General features: G+C 36.1%; 1 protein-coding gene across 4 annotated transcripts; it reads right to left on the minus strand.

Annotated features, from left to right (window-relative positions):
• On the minus strand, positions 1–15,198 carry alkal1 (ALK and LTK ligand 1). 4 transcript variants are annotated; one of them, XM_067414031.1, is made up of 6 exons: positions 15,060–15,198; positions 14,388–14,654; positions 9,853–9,906; positions 8,497–8,577; positions 1,804–1,877; positions 1–590 (listed from the first exon to the last, which is right to left on the minus strand). In XM_067414031.1, the coding sequence occupies exons 2-5, from the start codon at positions 14,641–14,643 to the stop codon at positions 1,813–1,815; spliced, it is 456 nt and encodes a 151-aa protein (XP_067270132.1). In that variant the 5' UTR covers positions 14,644–14,654; positions 15,060–15,198; the 3' UTR covers positions 1–590; positions 1,804–1,812. The 4 variants fall into 4 exon arrangements, with proteins under 4 accessions (XP_067270132.1, XP_067270130.1, XP_067270131.1 ...); XM_067414029.1 differs by having other exon boundaries at positions 8,497–8,580; XM_067414030.1 differs by having other exon boundaries at positions 8,497–8,580; positions 15,028–15,155.
• Between the last annotated feature and the right edge of the window lie 58 nt (positions 15,199–15,256).

The following is a 15,256-nucleotide window of genomic DNA, read 5'->3' on the forward strand; positions in this document are numbered from 1 at the left end:
AAGCATCAGTGCAATATTACCATTGTTATCAAACAAACAATGCGTTTTCATAATTTGAAATAATTCATCATTTGAATTTCTATAAGTGCCAATGGGAGATATCATGAAAATGCCAGCATGGAATGAAACTTTCATATACACAAATATTCTTTTTAAGTGAATGGGATGAAATATTTTGAGATTAGCATTTGAAACAATACATTTGAAACAGAAATATATTTAAGAGTAATAATGGCTTAATGAGATCATTATTCTAATATCCTCTTTTGTAATCAGGACAGAATATTTACGTGTCATTTAAATAAATAATTGGCTGCAATGATAAATAATATTTTCTTTAAAACTCATAATATAAAAAGCAAAGCTATTAAACAAAACTATATTTTAAAGCATTAAACAAACATAAATTATGATAAAATGCAACAACAAAAAATATATAATAGTATTATTAAACAATTATACTTTGAAAAAATGAAAATGACAGAAAATGAAAACAATGACAGTTAATTGCAGTGATTTGAAGGCACTTCCTTGGAAAAAAATAATTTACTCCAACATCTCTGGAGTTTCTTCTTTTATATCCTCAGGGCCTGTGGCACATAAAGAATTATGTGTCAAATATTTAATCACATTAAATTTGTACTTTTCATTACTTTTAAAATACAGTTATACAGTTAGAAAGGTGTATGAAGAAGACAGCATATGAAATTAAGTTCCAGCAACTCAACCTGTCATACAAAGAAACAATGAACTTCAGATGTGAACAAATGACTCTCCACTTGAATGGAAATCACTTATTCACATCATAAAAGCCAATTTAACCATTTCTAATTGATTCAAAGGAAGACCAGTCTGAGCAAGAGTAATCATAACCTGATAAAACACCGTAATTCACAAGCCACATCCTTTGCCGTTCAGATTGGTAATGGATTCTTTCACCTTTCACTAACAGGTTCTTTAAAAGTCTCATTCCACAGCTGTCATGCTGCTAATGATGTCGTAGGACAGACTGATTCTAGCGTCACAGTTTGGTCTTCAACTATTTTCAGTATGTTTCTAGGAATTAAATGAACTTTTACACAAGCTGACTGACTGATTGTTAAATCATTTTATTACAGAGTCTAATATATAATTAATAAATTGTCTAATCTACCAGGAAAACATGCTTTAAGAAATTGCAACACAAGACAGATAACATCTGCTAGATCCATGTGCAGCTTTTTATCAGTACAGACATAAAGACATAGTCATTATACATTTAATTGGCAGAAGATAGACTCTTGAGAGATTTTGTCACATCACTTGGTGTAAAATTTCTTTAAAGTAGTTGGTTCAACTAGAAATGTGTTTTACAAAGCAAATTTGAAAGTGGAAGATATCTGGAAGTTGTTTTCTGTCTGTGTGAACCGTGCATTAACTGCATGCCTAAAAATGCACCAGATGGCCATGATTAAACTGACATTACATCTTACTCAATATTTCTTCTAAGGTTTCAGTTAAAGAAGCATGCAAAATGTTCCCAACTGTAACTGGGAGCAGGCTTGACTATCATATTACAAATGTTGCAGTTGTCTTGCTTCAGAAAAGAAATATATGCATGCATATAATTATTAATTATTCATAACAATAGTAAATATTACTTTTATAAACATATTTTTATATGACCATGCTAAAATGATATGGATTAAATACAGTAAGACATCTAACAGATTTTATTGCTTAGTACCAAATACATTCTACAAAAAACCTTACCTTGCTTATAAATATAGCTAGTTAAAAACAGCTAAAAATATTTGTACTTACATGCAGTTTCTATGATTGTGTGCAAAGGGGACTCATAGCTAGCCTTGTTAGCAATCGTGCACATCTTTTATAATCTGTCGGAGACAAGAAAAAGAAGGAATTTTTACTTTCATAACATTAAACAGATATGTTAGCATTCAAAGATGTGAATTTAACTTCTGCACAAAATTGCAATATCACATAAAACATTGAAAAAAGCAGCGTTTCCATCTTGTTTTAAAGGGAACAAAATCATCACTTCCTTAGAAATTGCCGCTAAATATTTGTAATAAAAATGATAGTTACTGCAATCGGGGAAGCCATTATGGTCCCCCAATTAATCAGAATTAGCTTTATTGTCAAGTATGTTTACACATACAAGGAATTTGTCTTGGTGACAGAAGCTTCCAGTGCACAGACAGAATGACAGAGACAAGACATAATACAATTAAATAAGTGCATAAAAATAAATATATAAAAATACACAATGTACTAAATAGACAATATAATTTTTTTTTTTTATGTACCGGTATCTAATATAAAAATGCAATGGAGTGTGAATAAGAGGTATGGTGCACTGTAAACCCCAACGCTGAATATAAGAGCCATCTCAAAATAAACAAATTGGTTCAATCAAATTAACTTTCATGAGTATTTACAACTTTATTTTTCTTTTGAATTTACCTAAACTGACACATTTGGATTAATATGAATTGTTTCATTGTTTTGAGTTGAAAAACTTGTTTCTTTTAATTTATACAAACTTGGGCTGAAACAGAATAACTGAAACTGGGCTGACATAACTCTCCCAATGACACTTAAAAGGGAGAGTAAATGCTAAAATAAAGTGTTATATAATGTTTTTTATGCAAGATTAATGTTAAGGTGGAGATGTAAAAGTGTTTTGCTATGTTAGTTTAGAAAAGGGGAGCATGAGCTCAGTTTAAGAAAAGATATACACAGTATGTTAAATGTTCTATATTGCTGTACTCATTCAGCAAGTGCTATGCTAATACTCTCAAAGAATTGTGTTACTAATTAGCAAGGTAGCATTTATTTAATTAACTAGTTGAAGCTAGCCAAGTTTCTAAAAATATTTAAGTGGATAATTGTAAATGTATAAATTAGCTTAAGGCGGGCGTACACTGTGCGAATTCGGACACTCGGGAGGTCGTGAGATATTGCAGACGCTACGAGTCATTTAATTTGATCATCGCATCAAATCAGCTGGTACACGACACGACTGTATGCACCGCGAGCCGGCTGCGATCACACGAGCTTTCGTGTTAAACACAGAGACCAGAGCTTTTAATGTTGCTGCTATAGCTTCAGATACAAAAAATAAAGAAAAAATGTGTTTTGAAACAACCAGAGAGAGAGAGAAGGGTGCGCGTGAGAGAGAAAGAGTGTGAGTGTGTGTGTGTGTTTGTGTGTGTGTGTGTGTGTGAACACTGTATGTTTGCAGCCACTGAGCTAATAATACATATAAATTGAGCCTATGTGACGTGCTTGTGCATGATTTGGCAATAGGGGGCAGTCATATGCTGGTAAAAATCGGGCCGACTCCCCGAACTTTTTAAACATGCTTAAAAATTATCGTAAGGCCGGGAGGTGCTCTTAACGTGCTCGGCTCGTCTTGTATTTCCTCTCACATGTGCGAGCTGCGACCATACGAGCATCCACGATGTCCGCACGATTTCTCCAGAGAAAAAAAAAACGTCTGTGAGTTCGTACGACAGCAAAAATCGCACTGTGTATGCCCGCCTTTACTCAACTAAGTTAAAAGCAATTAAATTTGTACAAAATAAAAGTTTGCAAATTCTGCTTACATAAAAAAATATGTAATCCATTGCCTCAATTTTTGAGTTTTACCAACTTATTTGGGTTTCCAGTGTGTGCTAAATAAGTAGAAAAGTAGTAAGTATAAATATTATTTAGTACTGAACATGTTTATTGCCCAGTGGGGGCATTTAACTGTTTACGAGGTAGATGGCCTGAGGAAAGCAACATTTTTGTATCTGGATATCCTGGTGCTCAGGGCTCTGTAGCGCCAACCAGATGGCAACTGTTCAAGGAGATTTTGGCCTGGATATGAGGGGTCCAGAGTGATTTTGCCAGCCCAGTTTATGGAGAGTGAAAAGGGGTCTATCCATGATTCTCCCAGAAGTCTGGACTATCCACTGTAATCTTCTAAGGTCTGATTTGTTATCTAAGCTGACAAAGACAGTTACAAAAGTGCATAGGACAGACTCTATGACTGCAGAGTAAAACTGCAGAAGCAGACCCTGTGGCAGGTTGAACTTCCTCAGCTGGCAAAAAAGCAACCTTTTCTGGGCCTTCTTCATAATATGAGTATTCCATTTAAGGTCCTTAGAAATGGTAGTGCCCAGGAACCTGAATGACTCAAATGTTGCCACAGTTCTGTTCATGATGGTGAGTGGGGGGAAGTTCCTCCTTCTCTGTTTTAAGCATGTTGAGCTTGAGGTTGTTATAACTGCACCAAACAGCCAGCTCTTAAACCTCTGTAAGCAGACTCATCACAGTCCTGGATAAGGCCAATGAGTGTAGTGTCATCTGCAAACTTCAGGTGCTTGACAGAGGTGTATTTTGAAGTGCAGTCATTGGTGTAGCAGGGGAAGAGCAAGGGGAGAGCACACATCCCTGGATGGTGCCAGTGCTGATTATGCAGGTGTTAGACATGCATTTTCCCAGTCTCTCTAGCTGTTGCTTAGCTGCCAGAAAGCTGATGATCCACTGAAAAATGTAGCTAGAAACAGAGCTCTGGGTTAGTTTGAACTTGAGGAGTATTAGAATGATGGTGTTAAAAGCCAAGCTGAAGTCGACAAACGGGATCCTCACATAAGGCCTTGGTCTGTTAAGATGTTGCTGGATGTAGTGCCGTCCCATTTTGACTGCATCATCCAAAGACCTGTTTGCCAGATAAGCAAACTGCACAAGGTCCAGCTAAAGTCCAGGGATGATCAGAATGCAGCAGCATATCATCCTTATTCTCGTTTCTTTGCATTGGTTATCAGTTGGAGTCGAATTGAACTGTTTGCTGTACATTTATAAAGCCTTGCACCACGGTACATTGTTGATCCCCTTCAACCATATTCTGTAGTGAGATCTCTTCATTCATTATCTTAAAAAACTAAGGGCGGTCAGGCATTTGCACCCCTAAATTTGTGGAATGCACTTCCATTGTCTGTTTAGCCTGACAAGCCAGACCCACATCAAGATGTTTGGTCTGAAAACTCACCATTGACAATCTCAATCCGAGGGGCGGGATAAACGGTTGTCTTTCAAACTCCCTCCACACGCGATAGGATAGCGCTACACCAACCAGAGCAACGAAGGTTAAACAGAGCTCGCTGATAGATTAAACATTCGCCGTATCCGGTCGGCTAAACTTCGAACACATCTTCCCTTTTTAAGAATGACTTCAGTGCTGTTCTTTGTTCTTTTCTCAGAGAAAAGCTTAACTCCAAGTCTTCCAGAGTCGCGGTCAAAGCTGATTCGAAAGACCGCCGCCGCTCGCCAGTTTCTGTGTTAACTAGAAGCACGCAAACGCAACTCGGCCGTCGTCATTATGGCCCCGCCCACCGACTCTATATATGATGTGATTGGGCCGTCCAGATTTTGAGGAACACAGCTCAGAATGGTATTGAGAGTGCCTAGACGACACCTGCGGGCAAATTAAATTTGCTGCCACTAGGGTGCGTCTAGATTTCTAGGCTATTGTCTGTTACAATCCACATTCAAATCTAGGTTGAAGACACAGCTTTTCTCCTTACCCTATGGTGTTGCTTAATACAGTGGATACGGAAAGTACCGAACCCCTTAATGCAGCACTAGGTAACTTTTTAACCTTCATAATATATTTTAAAGACTCTTGTGATGATACATCGACTTACAATAGGTCGAATGACACATCTCCCATAGCTTGATGGGGTCTGTATCGTTTTTAATCGTACTTTTAAACTTCGGGTTTCGGGTAGTAACCAGAGAACAAAAAGAACTACAAAATTCGACTGCTTTACGGCATATACGTCACTTCCACCACCACCCACACTTCCTTAAATTCAGATGTGCAAGCCCAACCTTGTTTCGTCGGATAATATAGTCATGTCCGAAGCAACACAGACAAATAAGAAAGAAAAGGTTTTGTTGGTATTTTAGCAAATGGCTGCAATACAACAAAGAGTGAAAAATGTAAGGGGGTCTGAATACTTTCCTTACCCGCTGTATGTATAGGGTTTTAGTTGTATGAGTCTCATTTGTATTTATATGATTTGTCATTTTTTTCTGTTGCTATCTTACTCTGTTACGTTGCTCTAATTCAGTTTTTCTCCTCTTTCTTTGACTGTATATTCCTAATTATACAGCACTTTAGTTCAATATTTGTTGTAAACTTGAACTTGAAATTGAACTTGGGGTGTAAGACCTGCAATAAAACTTATTTAGGTCATCAGCGAGTTGTTGATTCGAGTGCTTGGGGATGGTGTCTTGCAATTAGTGATGTCTTTCAGGCCTGATGCAGGTTTGTTGGCTGAAAACTGTTTTTCCAGCTTTTTTAGATTAGTTTCTTTTAGCCACTCTAAACTCCTTTGTCAGGAGTACATCATAAATGATTTTGGTCTCAGAGCGTGAAGATGAAATGCAATAAACACTGTCATGTTATCTTGCGTTCAGATGCGTGGTGTTCGGGAACGCAGTCATGTGGGACACTTCTGGGAGGTCATTATAACAAATCATTCTGATGGCAGACTTTGGCTCAGGCCTTTCAGAATGATCAAGCCAACATTTGAGATGCTGTGCAATGAAATTGGTCTGCTGATTAGTTTAGTTATCCAATCACATCCACTGTTGAGAACAAAGTCTCGTCCACTGATCTCGTGAGTTTTTTGGTTGCGCGGGGATTTATTTAGTAAATGGGTTTCCACAGTAGTTTTCTTATCGGAATCAAAAAGGATCCACTGCAATTGAGCATTTATGTTTTGTATTCACAGTTTTAGATTTTTTGCCCATCTTGGTGTTTCCATCCAGGTTTTTTTTAAATCCATATCCCAAAATATGCATTCAAATGACACTGGCTTGTGCTGTGACATGAAGCAAACGTCACCACTTCAAACGCACCGATGAAATTCAGTTTTAAGTGGGGCTCTTATACCATCACAGGGTGACGTATAGAGTATATGAACATGGCTAAGGGTTAGATGGATCCCTGTAAATAGCTTCATCTCTGCCCCAGTAATGTACTTGATGGCCTAAAATGACTGTGTGGGTTCAAGCATCACATGCTTCCACCCTTAATGGTGTTTGTGAAGTCTGAACATCCCATTGCTGTCCTGTTCCAAGCATTGTTGCCGTAATTTTCTCTCAAGGTACTGCCACGTTTCAATCCCTCTCCTTTAAAAGTAACATTGTCAAAGCAGAACTCAAACACTACTAAGTCTCTTAAAAAAATATGGCATTGGAATGGCTTTAAATTTACCGTACATAAAAACATATCCTGTTTTAAGTCTGCTGCAGTTTAGGAAGCATTTTAATCATAAAAATGCTTCAAAAGACAGATTCTCTGATTTCACTATAAATTTATTATGCTTTTGCCATTCCCAGAGTTCCTCATGGCTGCCAAGTGCTCAAATACAGCTGGTCGGTTATGCATGAACTTGTTTACAAAGCTCACCGTACCAAATAATTTTTTATTGTTATAAAGATAGTGCACTTTCTTAACTACTACTTGCAGTAATTCAAATATCCTTTTTTAGAAAAGAAATATCCACAATATCTAAGGCTGAATTTCACAACCCTTCTTCCTCTATGGAGAACAACAGAGGAGGGTCATGGAGCAAGTTCATAAAACATCTCTGGCCACTAACACACGTGTTTTTACTTACAAATAAAACAAAACACTTAAACAGCCAATGTCTAGGGGAAATAAGGCAACTATTGTGACCCACAATATAAATCTGATCATCACTCTGGGCAACTAGTTTGTCTCCTTTTTTGTGAAAAATAAAATGTAGTACAGATAAAGAATAAGAGATCTGATTAGTTTTGACATTTATGCTCTCTATACAGAGTAACACGTTTGATGGACCATTAGATAAGTGTTATTTATTGGAAAAATCTAAACCTCTCCTGAACGCCACAAAGTCCATGAGGACTAAGGGTGGAGGAGCATTTTCTTTGCGGTGTAACGCCCTGTCAAATCTTTTTGTTTTACTTCAGAGAAATAGAAATGTAGGCAGCAGTCTCTATACAATACAAACACATACATATACAATGAAAATATGTCATAAGTAGAAGATTTTCACACATAAATTGATATGAAAAAACTTGAAAAGTAACACAATGGAATTTCGAAGTAGAAAAACTGAAAAGCATAATAAGCTTTCTTTTTATTTACTACTTTTAAAAATATTTTTAATAATATATACAGCTCATGCTCATACATTCCAAACCTGTATGCATTTCTTTCTTCTGCAGAACGCAAACGATTTTTGAAGAACGTCGGGGTCCAAACAACACTGGACCCCGTTGACTTCTATAGTCAAAAAAATACTGAGGCATTTTTCAAAATACCTTTTTTTGTGTGTTCAGTAGCAGACAATTATCATCCAGGTTTAAAATGGCATGAGGACAAATGAGTAAATTATGACAATTTTCATTTTGAGGTAAATTATTTTTTTATATTAAAGATATACGTACATGTCGGTCTGGAACAATCCCTTGTGTTGTGATAAATTCTATGGAAATGTGTCCTGCATTCAGATGGAAACTTGACTGGTCCTGCTTGGAAAAAAAAAAAGTTTTATAGATTAGTTACTCTGGTGAATGAAATCATTTCAGATTTTAATTTCAAAATGTCTATTCAAGCATTATGTCTAATCTCACAAACTCGTAACAAAGAAGAGGGTAAAGTAAAGGTGCTGTAACTGAGTCACTTTTCCACTTCCACAAAAACCCAGAAGGAGAATTAGTGTATGCTAACGCTTGACATGCAATCACAAGGGCAGAGACTTAATGATTCTGATTCTGGCAAAGCTGTTACAAGGTTTCATTGTATAAGCTTCCGGATAACAGATTTTAACACTAATTACTGTGGCTGAACAAAGATTCTGCAATGAATAATCATCTTATATGCGCTTTTTCTAAAAACATTTGGCTGGAGTAAGAAATGTATTTCACAACCCAGAGGCTGTAAAAACTATTTACCTCAGTTAACCTACTGCAGGCATAACTTATTTGACTGGCTTTATGTTTTACATTATGAAAACTGAATTTCTTATTAGACTAATTTAAAAATAGGCCTATAATGAGGTACTGCACAGAATACACTATAAACTGCCTACACTGTAAACAAAATGTTGGTTTAACTTAAAAAAGTAAGTAACCTTGATGCCTTACAACATTTTAGTTTATAGAAATTAAAAGTTTGAGTTGATACAACGAAGGAAATTGGTTTAATAAACAGAAACTCTAAATATGATTGTATCTGAACCACATAAAATTGTTTTTTTTCAATGACCTCAAATTTTAATGCAAACAGGTACATTCTTTTTTAAATAACTTTTTACAGTGTACTACTTTAAAAAAAAAAAAAAGCAAGTGAAGAGAAGTATTATTTCACAATTATCATTTTAAACAGTAGTATGCTACATTTTTGTCACATGACCCTATCAAGTTGCATTCGAGTCAATGACATTTTTGTAATCCAATTATGTGTAAAAATGGCCTAATCTTTTCCAGTCCAATCAAATGGTTTGGTTTTATTCTTGACACCGGAAATTAAAAAATCAGGTTGCGTGCACTGCATTGTGGGGTACAATATTTCATAAAGTAAACGTGGCAAATGTAGCAGGCATCATATGACAAGGAAATCGTCATACTGAAGAAAACATACTGTGCATGCACTATATACATACTATAAATACTGCAATAAATAATACAAGTAGTGTGTTATTATGCTGGATCCAGAGTCACACATTTTGACCTCATCAGCAGGGTTGCTTGAAATCTTTTGTAATAAAAAAACATGATATATTGAAATGGGTTTTTGTTTACCTGTAAAGTGTTCTATAAATTTGTCTTTCATGCTTATGTCTCTTGGGACAATATCTGAAACAGACAGACAAAAAGACAGTGTTAATGTTTTTTGTGTTAATATATCACCCCGGGCTAATCATTAAGGCTCATATACTTATTCATCGACACCAAACCAGAAATGTGTTATGATGGTAGATATTCTTTAGCAATTTGACTATTTTGAACTGAACTAAATAAAGCAATTGATACTGTGGGTGAAAAAACATACACACCAAGTAGCTTTCTCTCAAACTGAAGTAGCATTTATGTATTGTATTTAGCTTGATATTGGTCTAATTGCAGACATTTGATGGAAGAAAATAAGACTGTAAAATCTGTTACTGTCTGGAAATATGGAAAAATACTCCACAAGTTGTGTCGTCCAAATAAAACTTTACACATATATATTTTTTTCTTTTCTTTAAAAGAAAGCATGGCATTAGCATTAATGTCTCCTTAATGTAATCTTTGATAGCTTACTTATCTTTTAATTTTCACAGTCCAATAAAACATAAATGTATCGCTACATGAAAACTACTTACAGGTAAGTATTTGGGTAAGTGTTAAATGAGTTACACATCAAAATAACACAAAGTCTCTGCCAACTATTAAATATGTTAGCTATTCATCACTCAACTGGAAAGACTTTATTGCTGATATATAAAACCTTGAGAGATTTCCATTTTGAGTTAATTGTGAACATTAAAAAGACACTTTACAAAGTTAATATAACATTTATTGAAAATTCAGGCAGAAGATAAATGTATATAAAAAAACTGCTGTGTTATAATAATGGATGTGACTCAGTGTATTTAGTCTGGGAATGATTATGTCATCGGCTTGCGTAGTGAATACACTCGCTAGCACATGGCAAGAAGTCATTGTACAAGACTTTATCTATAAAGAGACATCAATCCACTATCCTCTGTAAATGTAATAAAGACATCCTTAATGAACTATTTGTCTTATTGATGACCTCCTCTAAATGTTTGCAAAACTGTAAACGTGACTTTAATTTGCAGTGATCCACAATAAATGGTAATTTCAAGACTTGTTAATAATTTTATACTGTTGATAATCTGTCAGATTTCAAATTTTCTAAAAGCTTGTAGTGTACAGACGTGCAACATCCTCTTGGAAAACCTCTTAAGATGATGATATAACTGATTACAGTCATATACGTCATATGTTTGTCTGTGGTGACTACATGCTTGATGTAAGAAAGATGGACAACCCCATTCAAAATACATGTCCCAAATATAAATCTCAGATTGATAATCCAGCACTAAATCTGCTGGAGGCTTGGGGTCGTAGCTAATTATGTACAATCTGTGGCCTGCCCGACCCTGCATGGGTTACTGTCCCCACATGTAGTCTGTATCACTTCCAGCCTATTGGAGTAAGGAGATTATTGCATGCAAAGTTGTAATGCTTATCAATGTCAGGTGCACAAATCCATGCACCAGCTAATTTTAACCTGTCTCAGAACATAGGATAACCAAGACTGCGTTATGAATGAGTTCCTCTTTCATTGAAAATACGACGATTTACTACATTTATGGTGCCTACAAATTCTTCTATTGTGGGTCATTCTTTTTCCATTATTATTTCAAATAATTAATCTTGGATGTCATTAATCTCTCCAATCATGGAGATAATGCGTTATCAAACACCTATTAATAAAATGACGGTCCATACGCATGTTGTTGCACCTGAGTCTTACATAAGACGACTAACTGCCTATAATAATGGGCTGTTCTATTCAGAAGGCTACGGTGCAGGACAGTGTGTTGACTATTTGGATTATATAAAAATCCATGATAACAGCATCAGTTTACATTTTAAAACTAGCATGTTTTCACTGGATTACAATCAGTCTCATTGGAAAACTTTAAAGGCAGTAAACTCAATCAAAGGTCATCCAGATCAGCAACAGCAGATGTTTATGGGTGTAATTTTTTCTTTGGCACACAACTTTTGTGTAACAATACACATCAATCAGTTTTTTTTTTGTTTATGGCTAAGCCATTTAAACACCCCCTGTGGTGAAAATCAAGTTGTTAATGTTGTTTATATGTCTATGTGGTGTTTTTTAATATGCTTTTAAACAAACAATGCAAATTCATAAGTCAACACCATTTCTGAGTATTTTCTCCTTAAAACGCTAGTGAAAAAAAGACTCAAAAAATGCGGTTTGATGCTGCAAAGCAGGGGAGTCTCAAGAGAAGCCAGGTTTTTCCGGGATATATTTCTGTTGATATGAAAAATCAGGTACATTTAGCATGATGCTTGATGTTATGATGAACTATGCCTTCTGACATTCTAAGTTGTTCAAAGCGTTTCAAAGGATAATGATTTTGGAAGGCAGCTGTCTGACTCTGATGGCGAACGGGAACATGGTTTGTGTAACATTAGCAACACATTATTAGCTGTTTGATAACGTAGTAGTCAAGTAAAAGGCTAATCATATTAATCATATTAAAACACATTAATTATGTGTCCGATGTTGTAGCGAGCAATACATAAAACTCATAACAATTTTTTGATACATCGACCCTCTTCCACTTCTTCTGAATCAGTTTCTGGTTCAAATACATATGGCAGAATTAAACTGGTATTTCCCCATGCCATTGTGCAGCGTTTGCTACAATACAATTGACAGTGAATCTGAGCTGGTGTGAGTGAGAGGAGACAAGGCTCCACAAAAGCAAGGGTGTAGAGATAAAGTAAAGCTATTTTAAGGCATGGAAAGAAACATTTAAATATGTAATTTTGGTGATCAAAGATGGGTTTTAAGGGATACAATTGTGGTCTACAGGGGGACTTTAAATCATCTGAATCATCCAAACCAGAAAATTGTCACAGAAATTTGTTTCAAACTCAAACTAATGGGGATTTTATGGCAGTGAAAAAAAACACGGAATATAGCACAACATTGTATTTATAGTTTAATGAGCTATTCTCAAGGGTATCAGAAATGCTAAAAAAAGCCCCTAAACACATCACAAAACTGGTCAGCTACTATAACAAGCAGTGGCGTAGCACCAAATTTTGGGCCCTGGGTACAAACCATCTTGCTGGGCCCCCGTACCATGTATATGTATGTATAGAAAACGGACTTCCCTGCCTCGGGCCCTGGTTACTCAGTACCCTTTATCCCCCCAGTCCCACGCCCCTGATAACAAGTCATGACAACATTCAGTTGTAGCTGTAAATATAATGATCTACTAAATTTACACAATATTTTGTAGTCCAGAAATGGTAATACTCTTTAGGCAATTACATATTGAGCAATTACAATGAGGCTACACACACACACACACACACACACACACACACACACACACACACACACACACACACACACACACACACACACACACACACACACACACACACACACACACACACACGTGTGTGTGTGTGTGTGTGTGTATCCTAATTGAAATTGCTCAATATGTAATTATATATTTAAAAGTCTTTACTTTTTTATAATTATTGTTATATATAGCCCCTTAGCATGTAGCTTGTGATGTTGTAAAACATGTTGTGCAGTCACATCTTTTGTCAATTACTTTCTTGTAATTACATACATTTCATGACTAAATTAATAATTTTCAAACCATTTCACAACTGACTACTCTGGAGAGTCATGTGACAATTCTGTTCCCTAACCCTTCTCTCATTTAAAAAACTACAGATCCTGACCATGTTAAACATTATTATGGGGCTCTTTACTATTATTGCGGTCACTCTTATAAAATTGATGCATGTAATTACAAGTAAGTAATTGACAAAGATGTGACTGCACAACATGTTTTACAACATCAAAAGCTACATGCTAAGGGGCTATAGAATATATAATAATAAAAAGTGAAGACTTTTAAATGCCAAAATGTACTAAAGTCGTATTTCAAAAGTTACACTTCTGTGCCTACACTAGTAACATACAATTGGGCAGTTTTTCTACCAGTGCCCTTTTTGGCGTACTTTACTTAATAAATAAAACTATTAATATAGGTGTAATGCATGAGGCAAAGTTAAGGCAGACAAAATAATACTCTTAGATGGCTGAAATGCAATCAGGTTTTTACCCAGAAAATGCAGGTCATCCGCACATATTCCAACAGCACACATGATTTCTCAAGCTTTTAAACTTGTCTTTGAATAGTCCTTAGATCTACACCGATGATTTGAGCATTATGTGATCTGTCTAATAAGACCATGAACATTCATGTTTCTACCCTCTGCAGATCAAAAGAGTGTCCCTTAATCCAATTTCATATAATTTTTACAGGATTTTTCACAATGACCCCATATAATACAGGTTATATGTTTCTGTCACTGCAATGCAATCAAGACTATGTAAGACACAATTGTGAACAGCTGTCCATGCATTAAGCGATTAAAGCATTAAAAGTGCAGTTGATATGCAGGCAAAAACTCCCACTAACAGGAAGTAGTTAATGCCCAGGATTACATTTGTATCATCACCTGATCTCAAATCAGCTTACCTATTGGTCTGCTGTTGTCCGGCTTGGACAAATGTGCAGTCTTTTCACGCGAGGAAAACTTAACATCTTGAGTTACAGAGTAGAGGCCACTGGTGAAGCGTCTGGACGCGGGCTTGTCCTCGATCACTTGCAGGATTAGGTTAAGTAGAGTTTTCTTCTCCGTCTCCTTTACCTCCTTGCTGTCCATACACTGGCTGGAGGTGATGAGCAAAAGAATCATACTCAACAATATGTGCCATCTCTTCTCAGCCCGCATGGCTTTCCAGCCTGACAAACGAACAAAACAAGCAAACATGGTCATTGCATCCTCGTACCAAAAGTTCTGCTACGTGCGTAAAACGCGCATTCTGACGGCAAAGCAGTGGCGCAGTGGTCCTGTGTTTACGCACATATTACACCCAGATTCGAGTCCGACCTACACGACCTGCCACAGTCTATACTTACTGTAAATAAAGCCAAAATGAATAAAACTCCCCTAGGTTTTTTATAAAACGCTGCCTAAATGTACATTCAATTACCAAAATTCATCTAGTTTCCACTGTTTACATATATAAACTTTGAAATCAGAGAAATAATTAAATTAACTTTACTAAATTCATACAGCTTGTACTCACATAGGCACAAATAAAGGGCAACTTACGCGAATATATATTGGTAGTGCTTGTAGCCTACCTCTAATGATGCGGACGCAAAGTTGTCAGAGAAAAATATATCTTCCAACAGTTCCTGTTGTCTCGTGTCTTTCTTGAGAACATGCGTCTTGTTTTTATACGTCAAGTGAGAAGCTTCTTGAATGTAATACAATCGATTTCGGGTGGGTGGCAAATGTAGACATCTTTCTCTTAGGTTTTTTTTTTTTTTTCCTCAAC

Source organism: Pseudorasbora parva, chromosome 13, assembly GCF_024679245.1.
Source record: "Pseudorasbora parva isolate DD20220531a chromosome 13, ASM2467924v1, whole genome shotgun sequence".
NCBI lineage: Eukaryota > Metazoa > Chordata > Actinopteri > Cypriniformes > Gobionidae > Pseudorasbora > Pseudorasbora parva.

Coding starts and splice junctions, on each gene's coding strand:
- alkal1 (XM_067414029.1), bottom strand. CDS start 14,643: ATGCGGGCTGAGAAGAGATGGCACATATTGTTGAGTATGATTCTTTTG. Junction 9,907..14,387: donor GGACAACAGCAGACCAATAG/GTAAGCTGATTT, acceptor TGTCTGTTTCAG/ATATTGTCCCAAGAGACATA. Junction 1,878..8,496: donor GGATTGTTCCAGACCGACAT/GTACGTATATCT, acceptor TGTCTCCGACAG/ATTATAAAAGATGTGCACGA.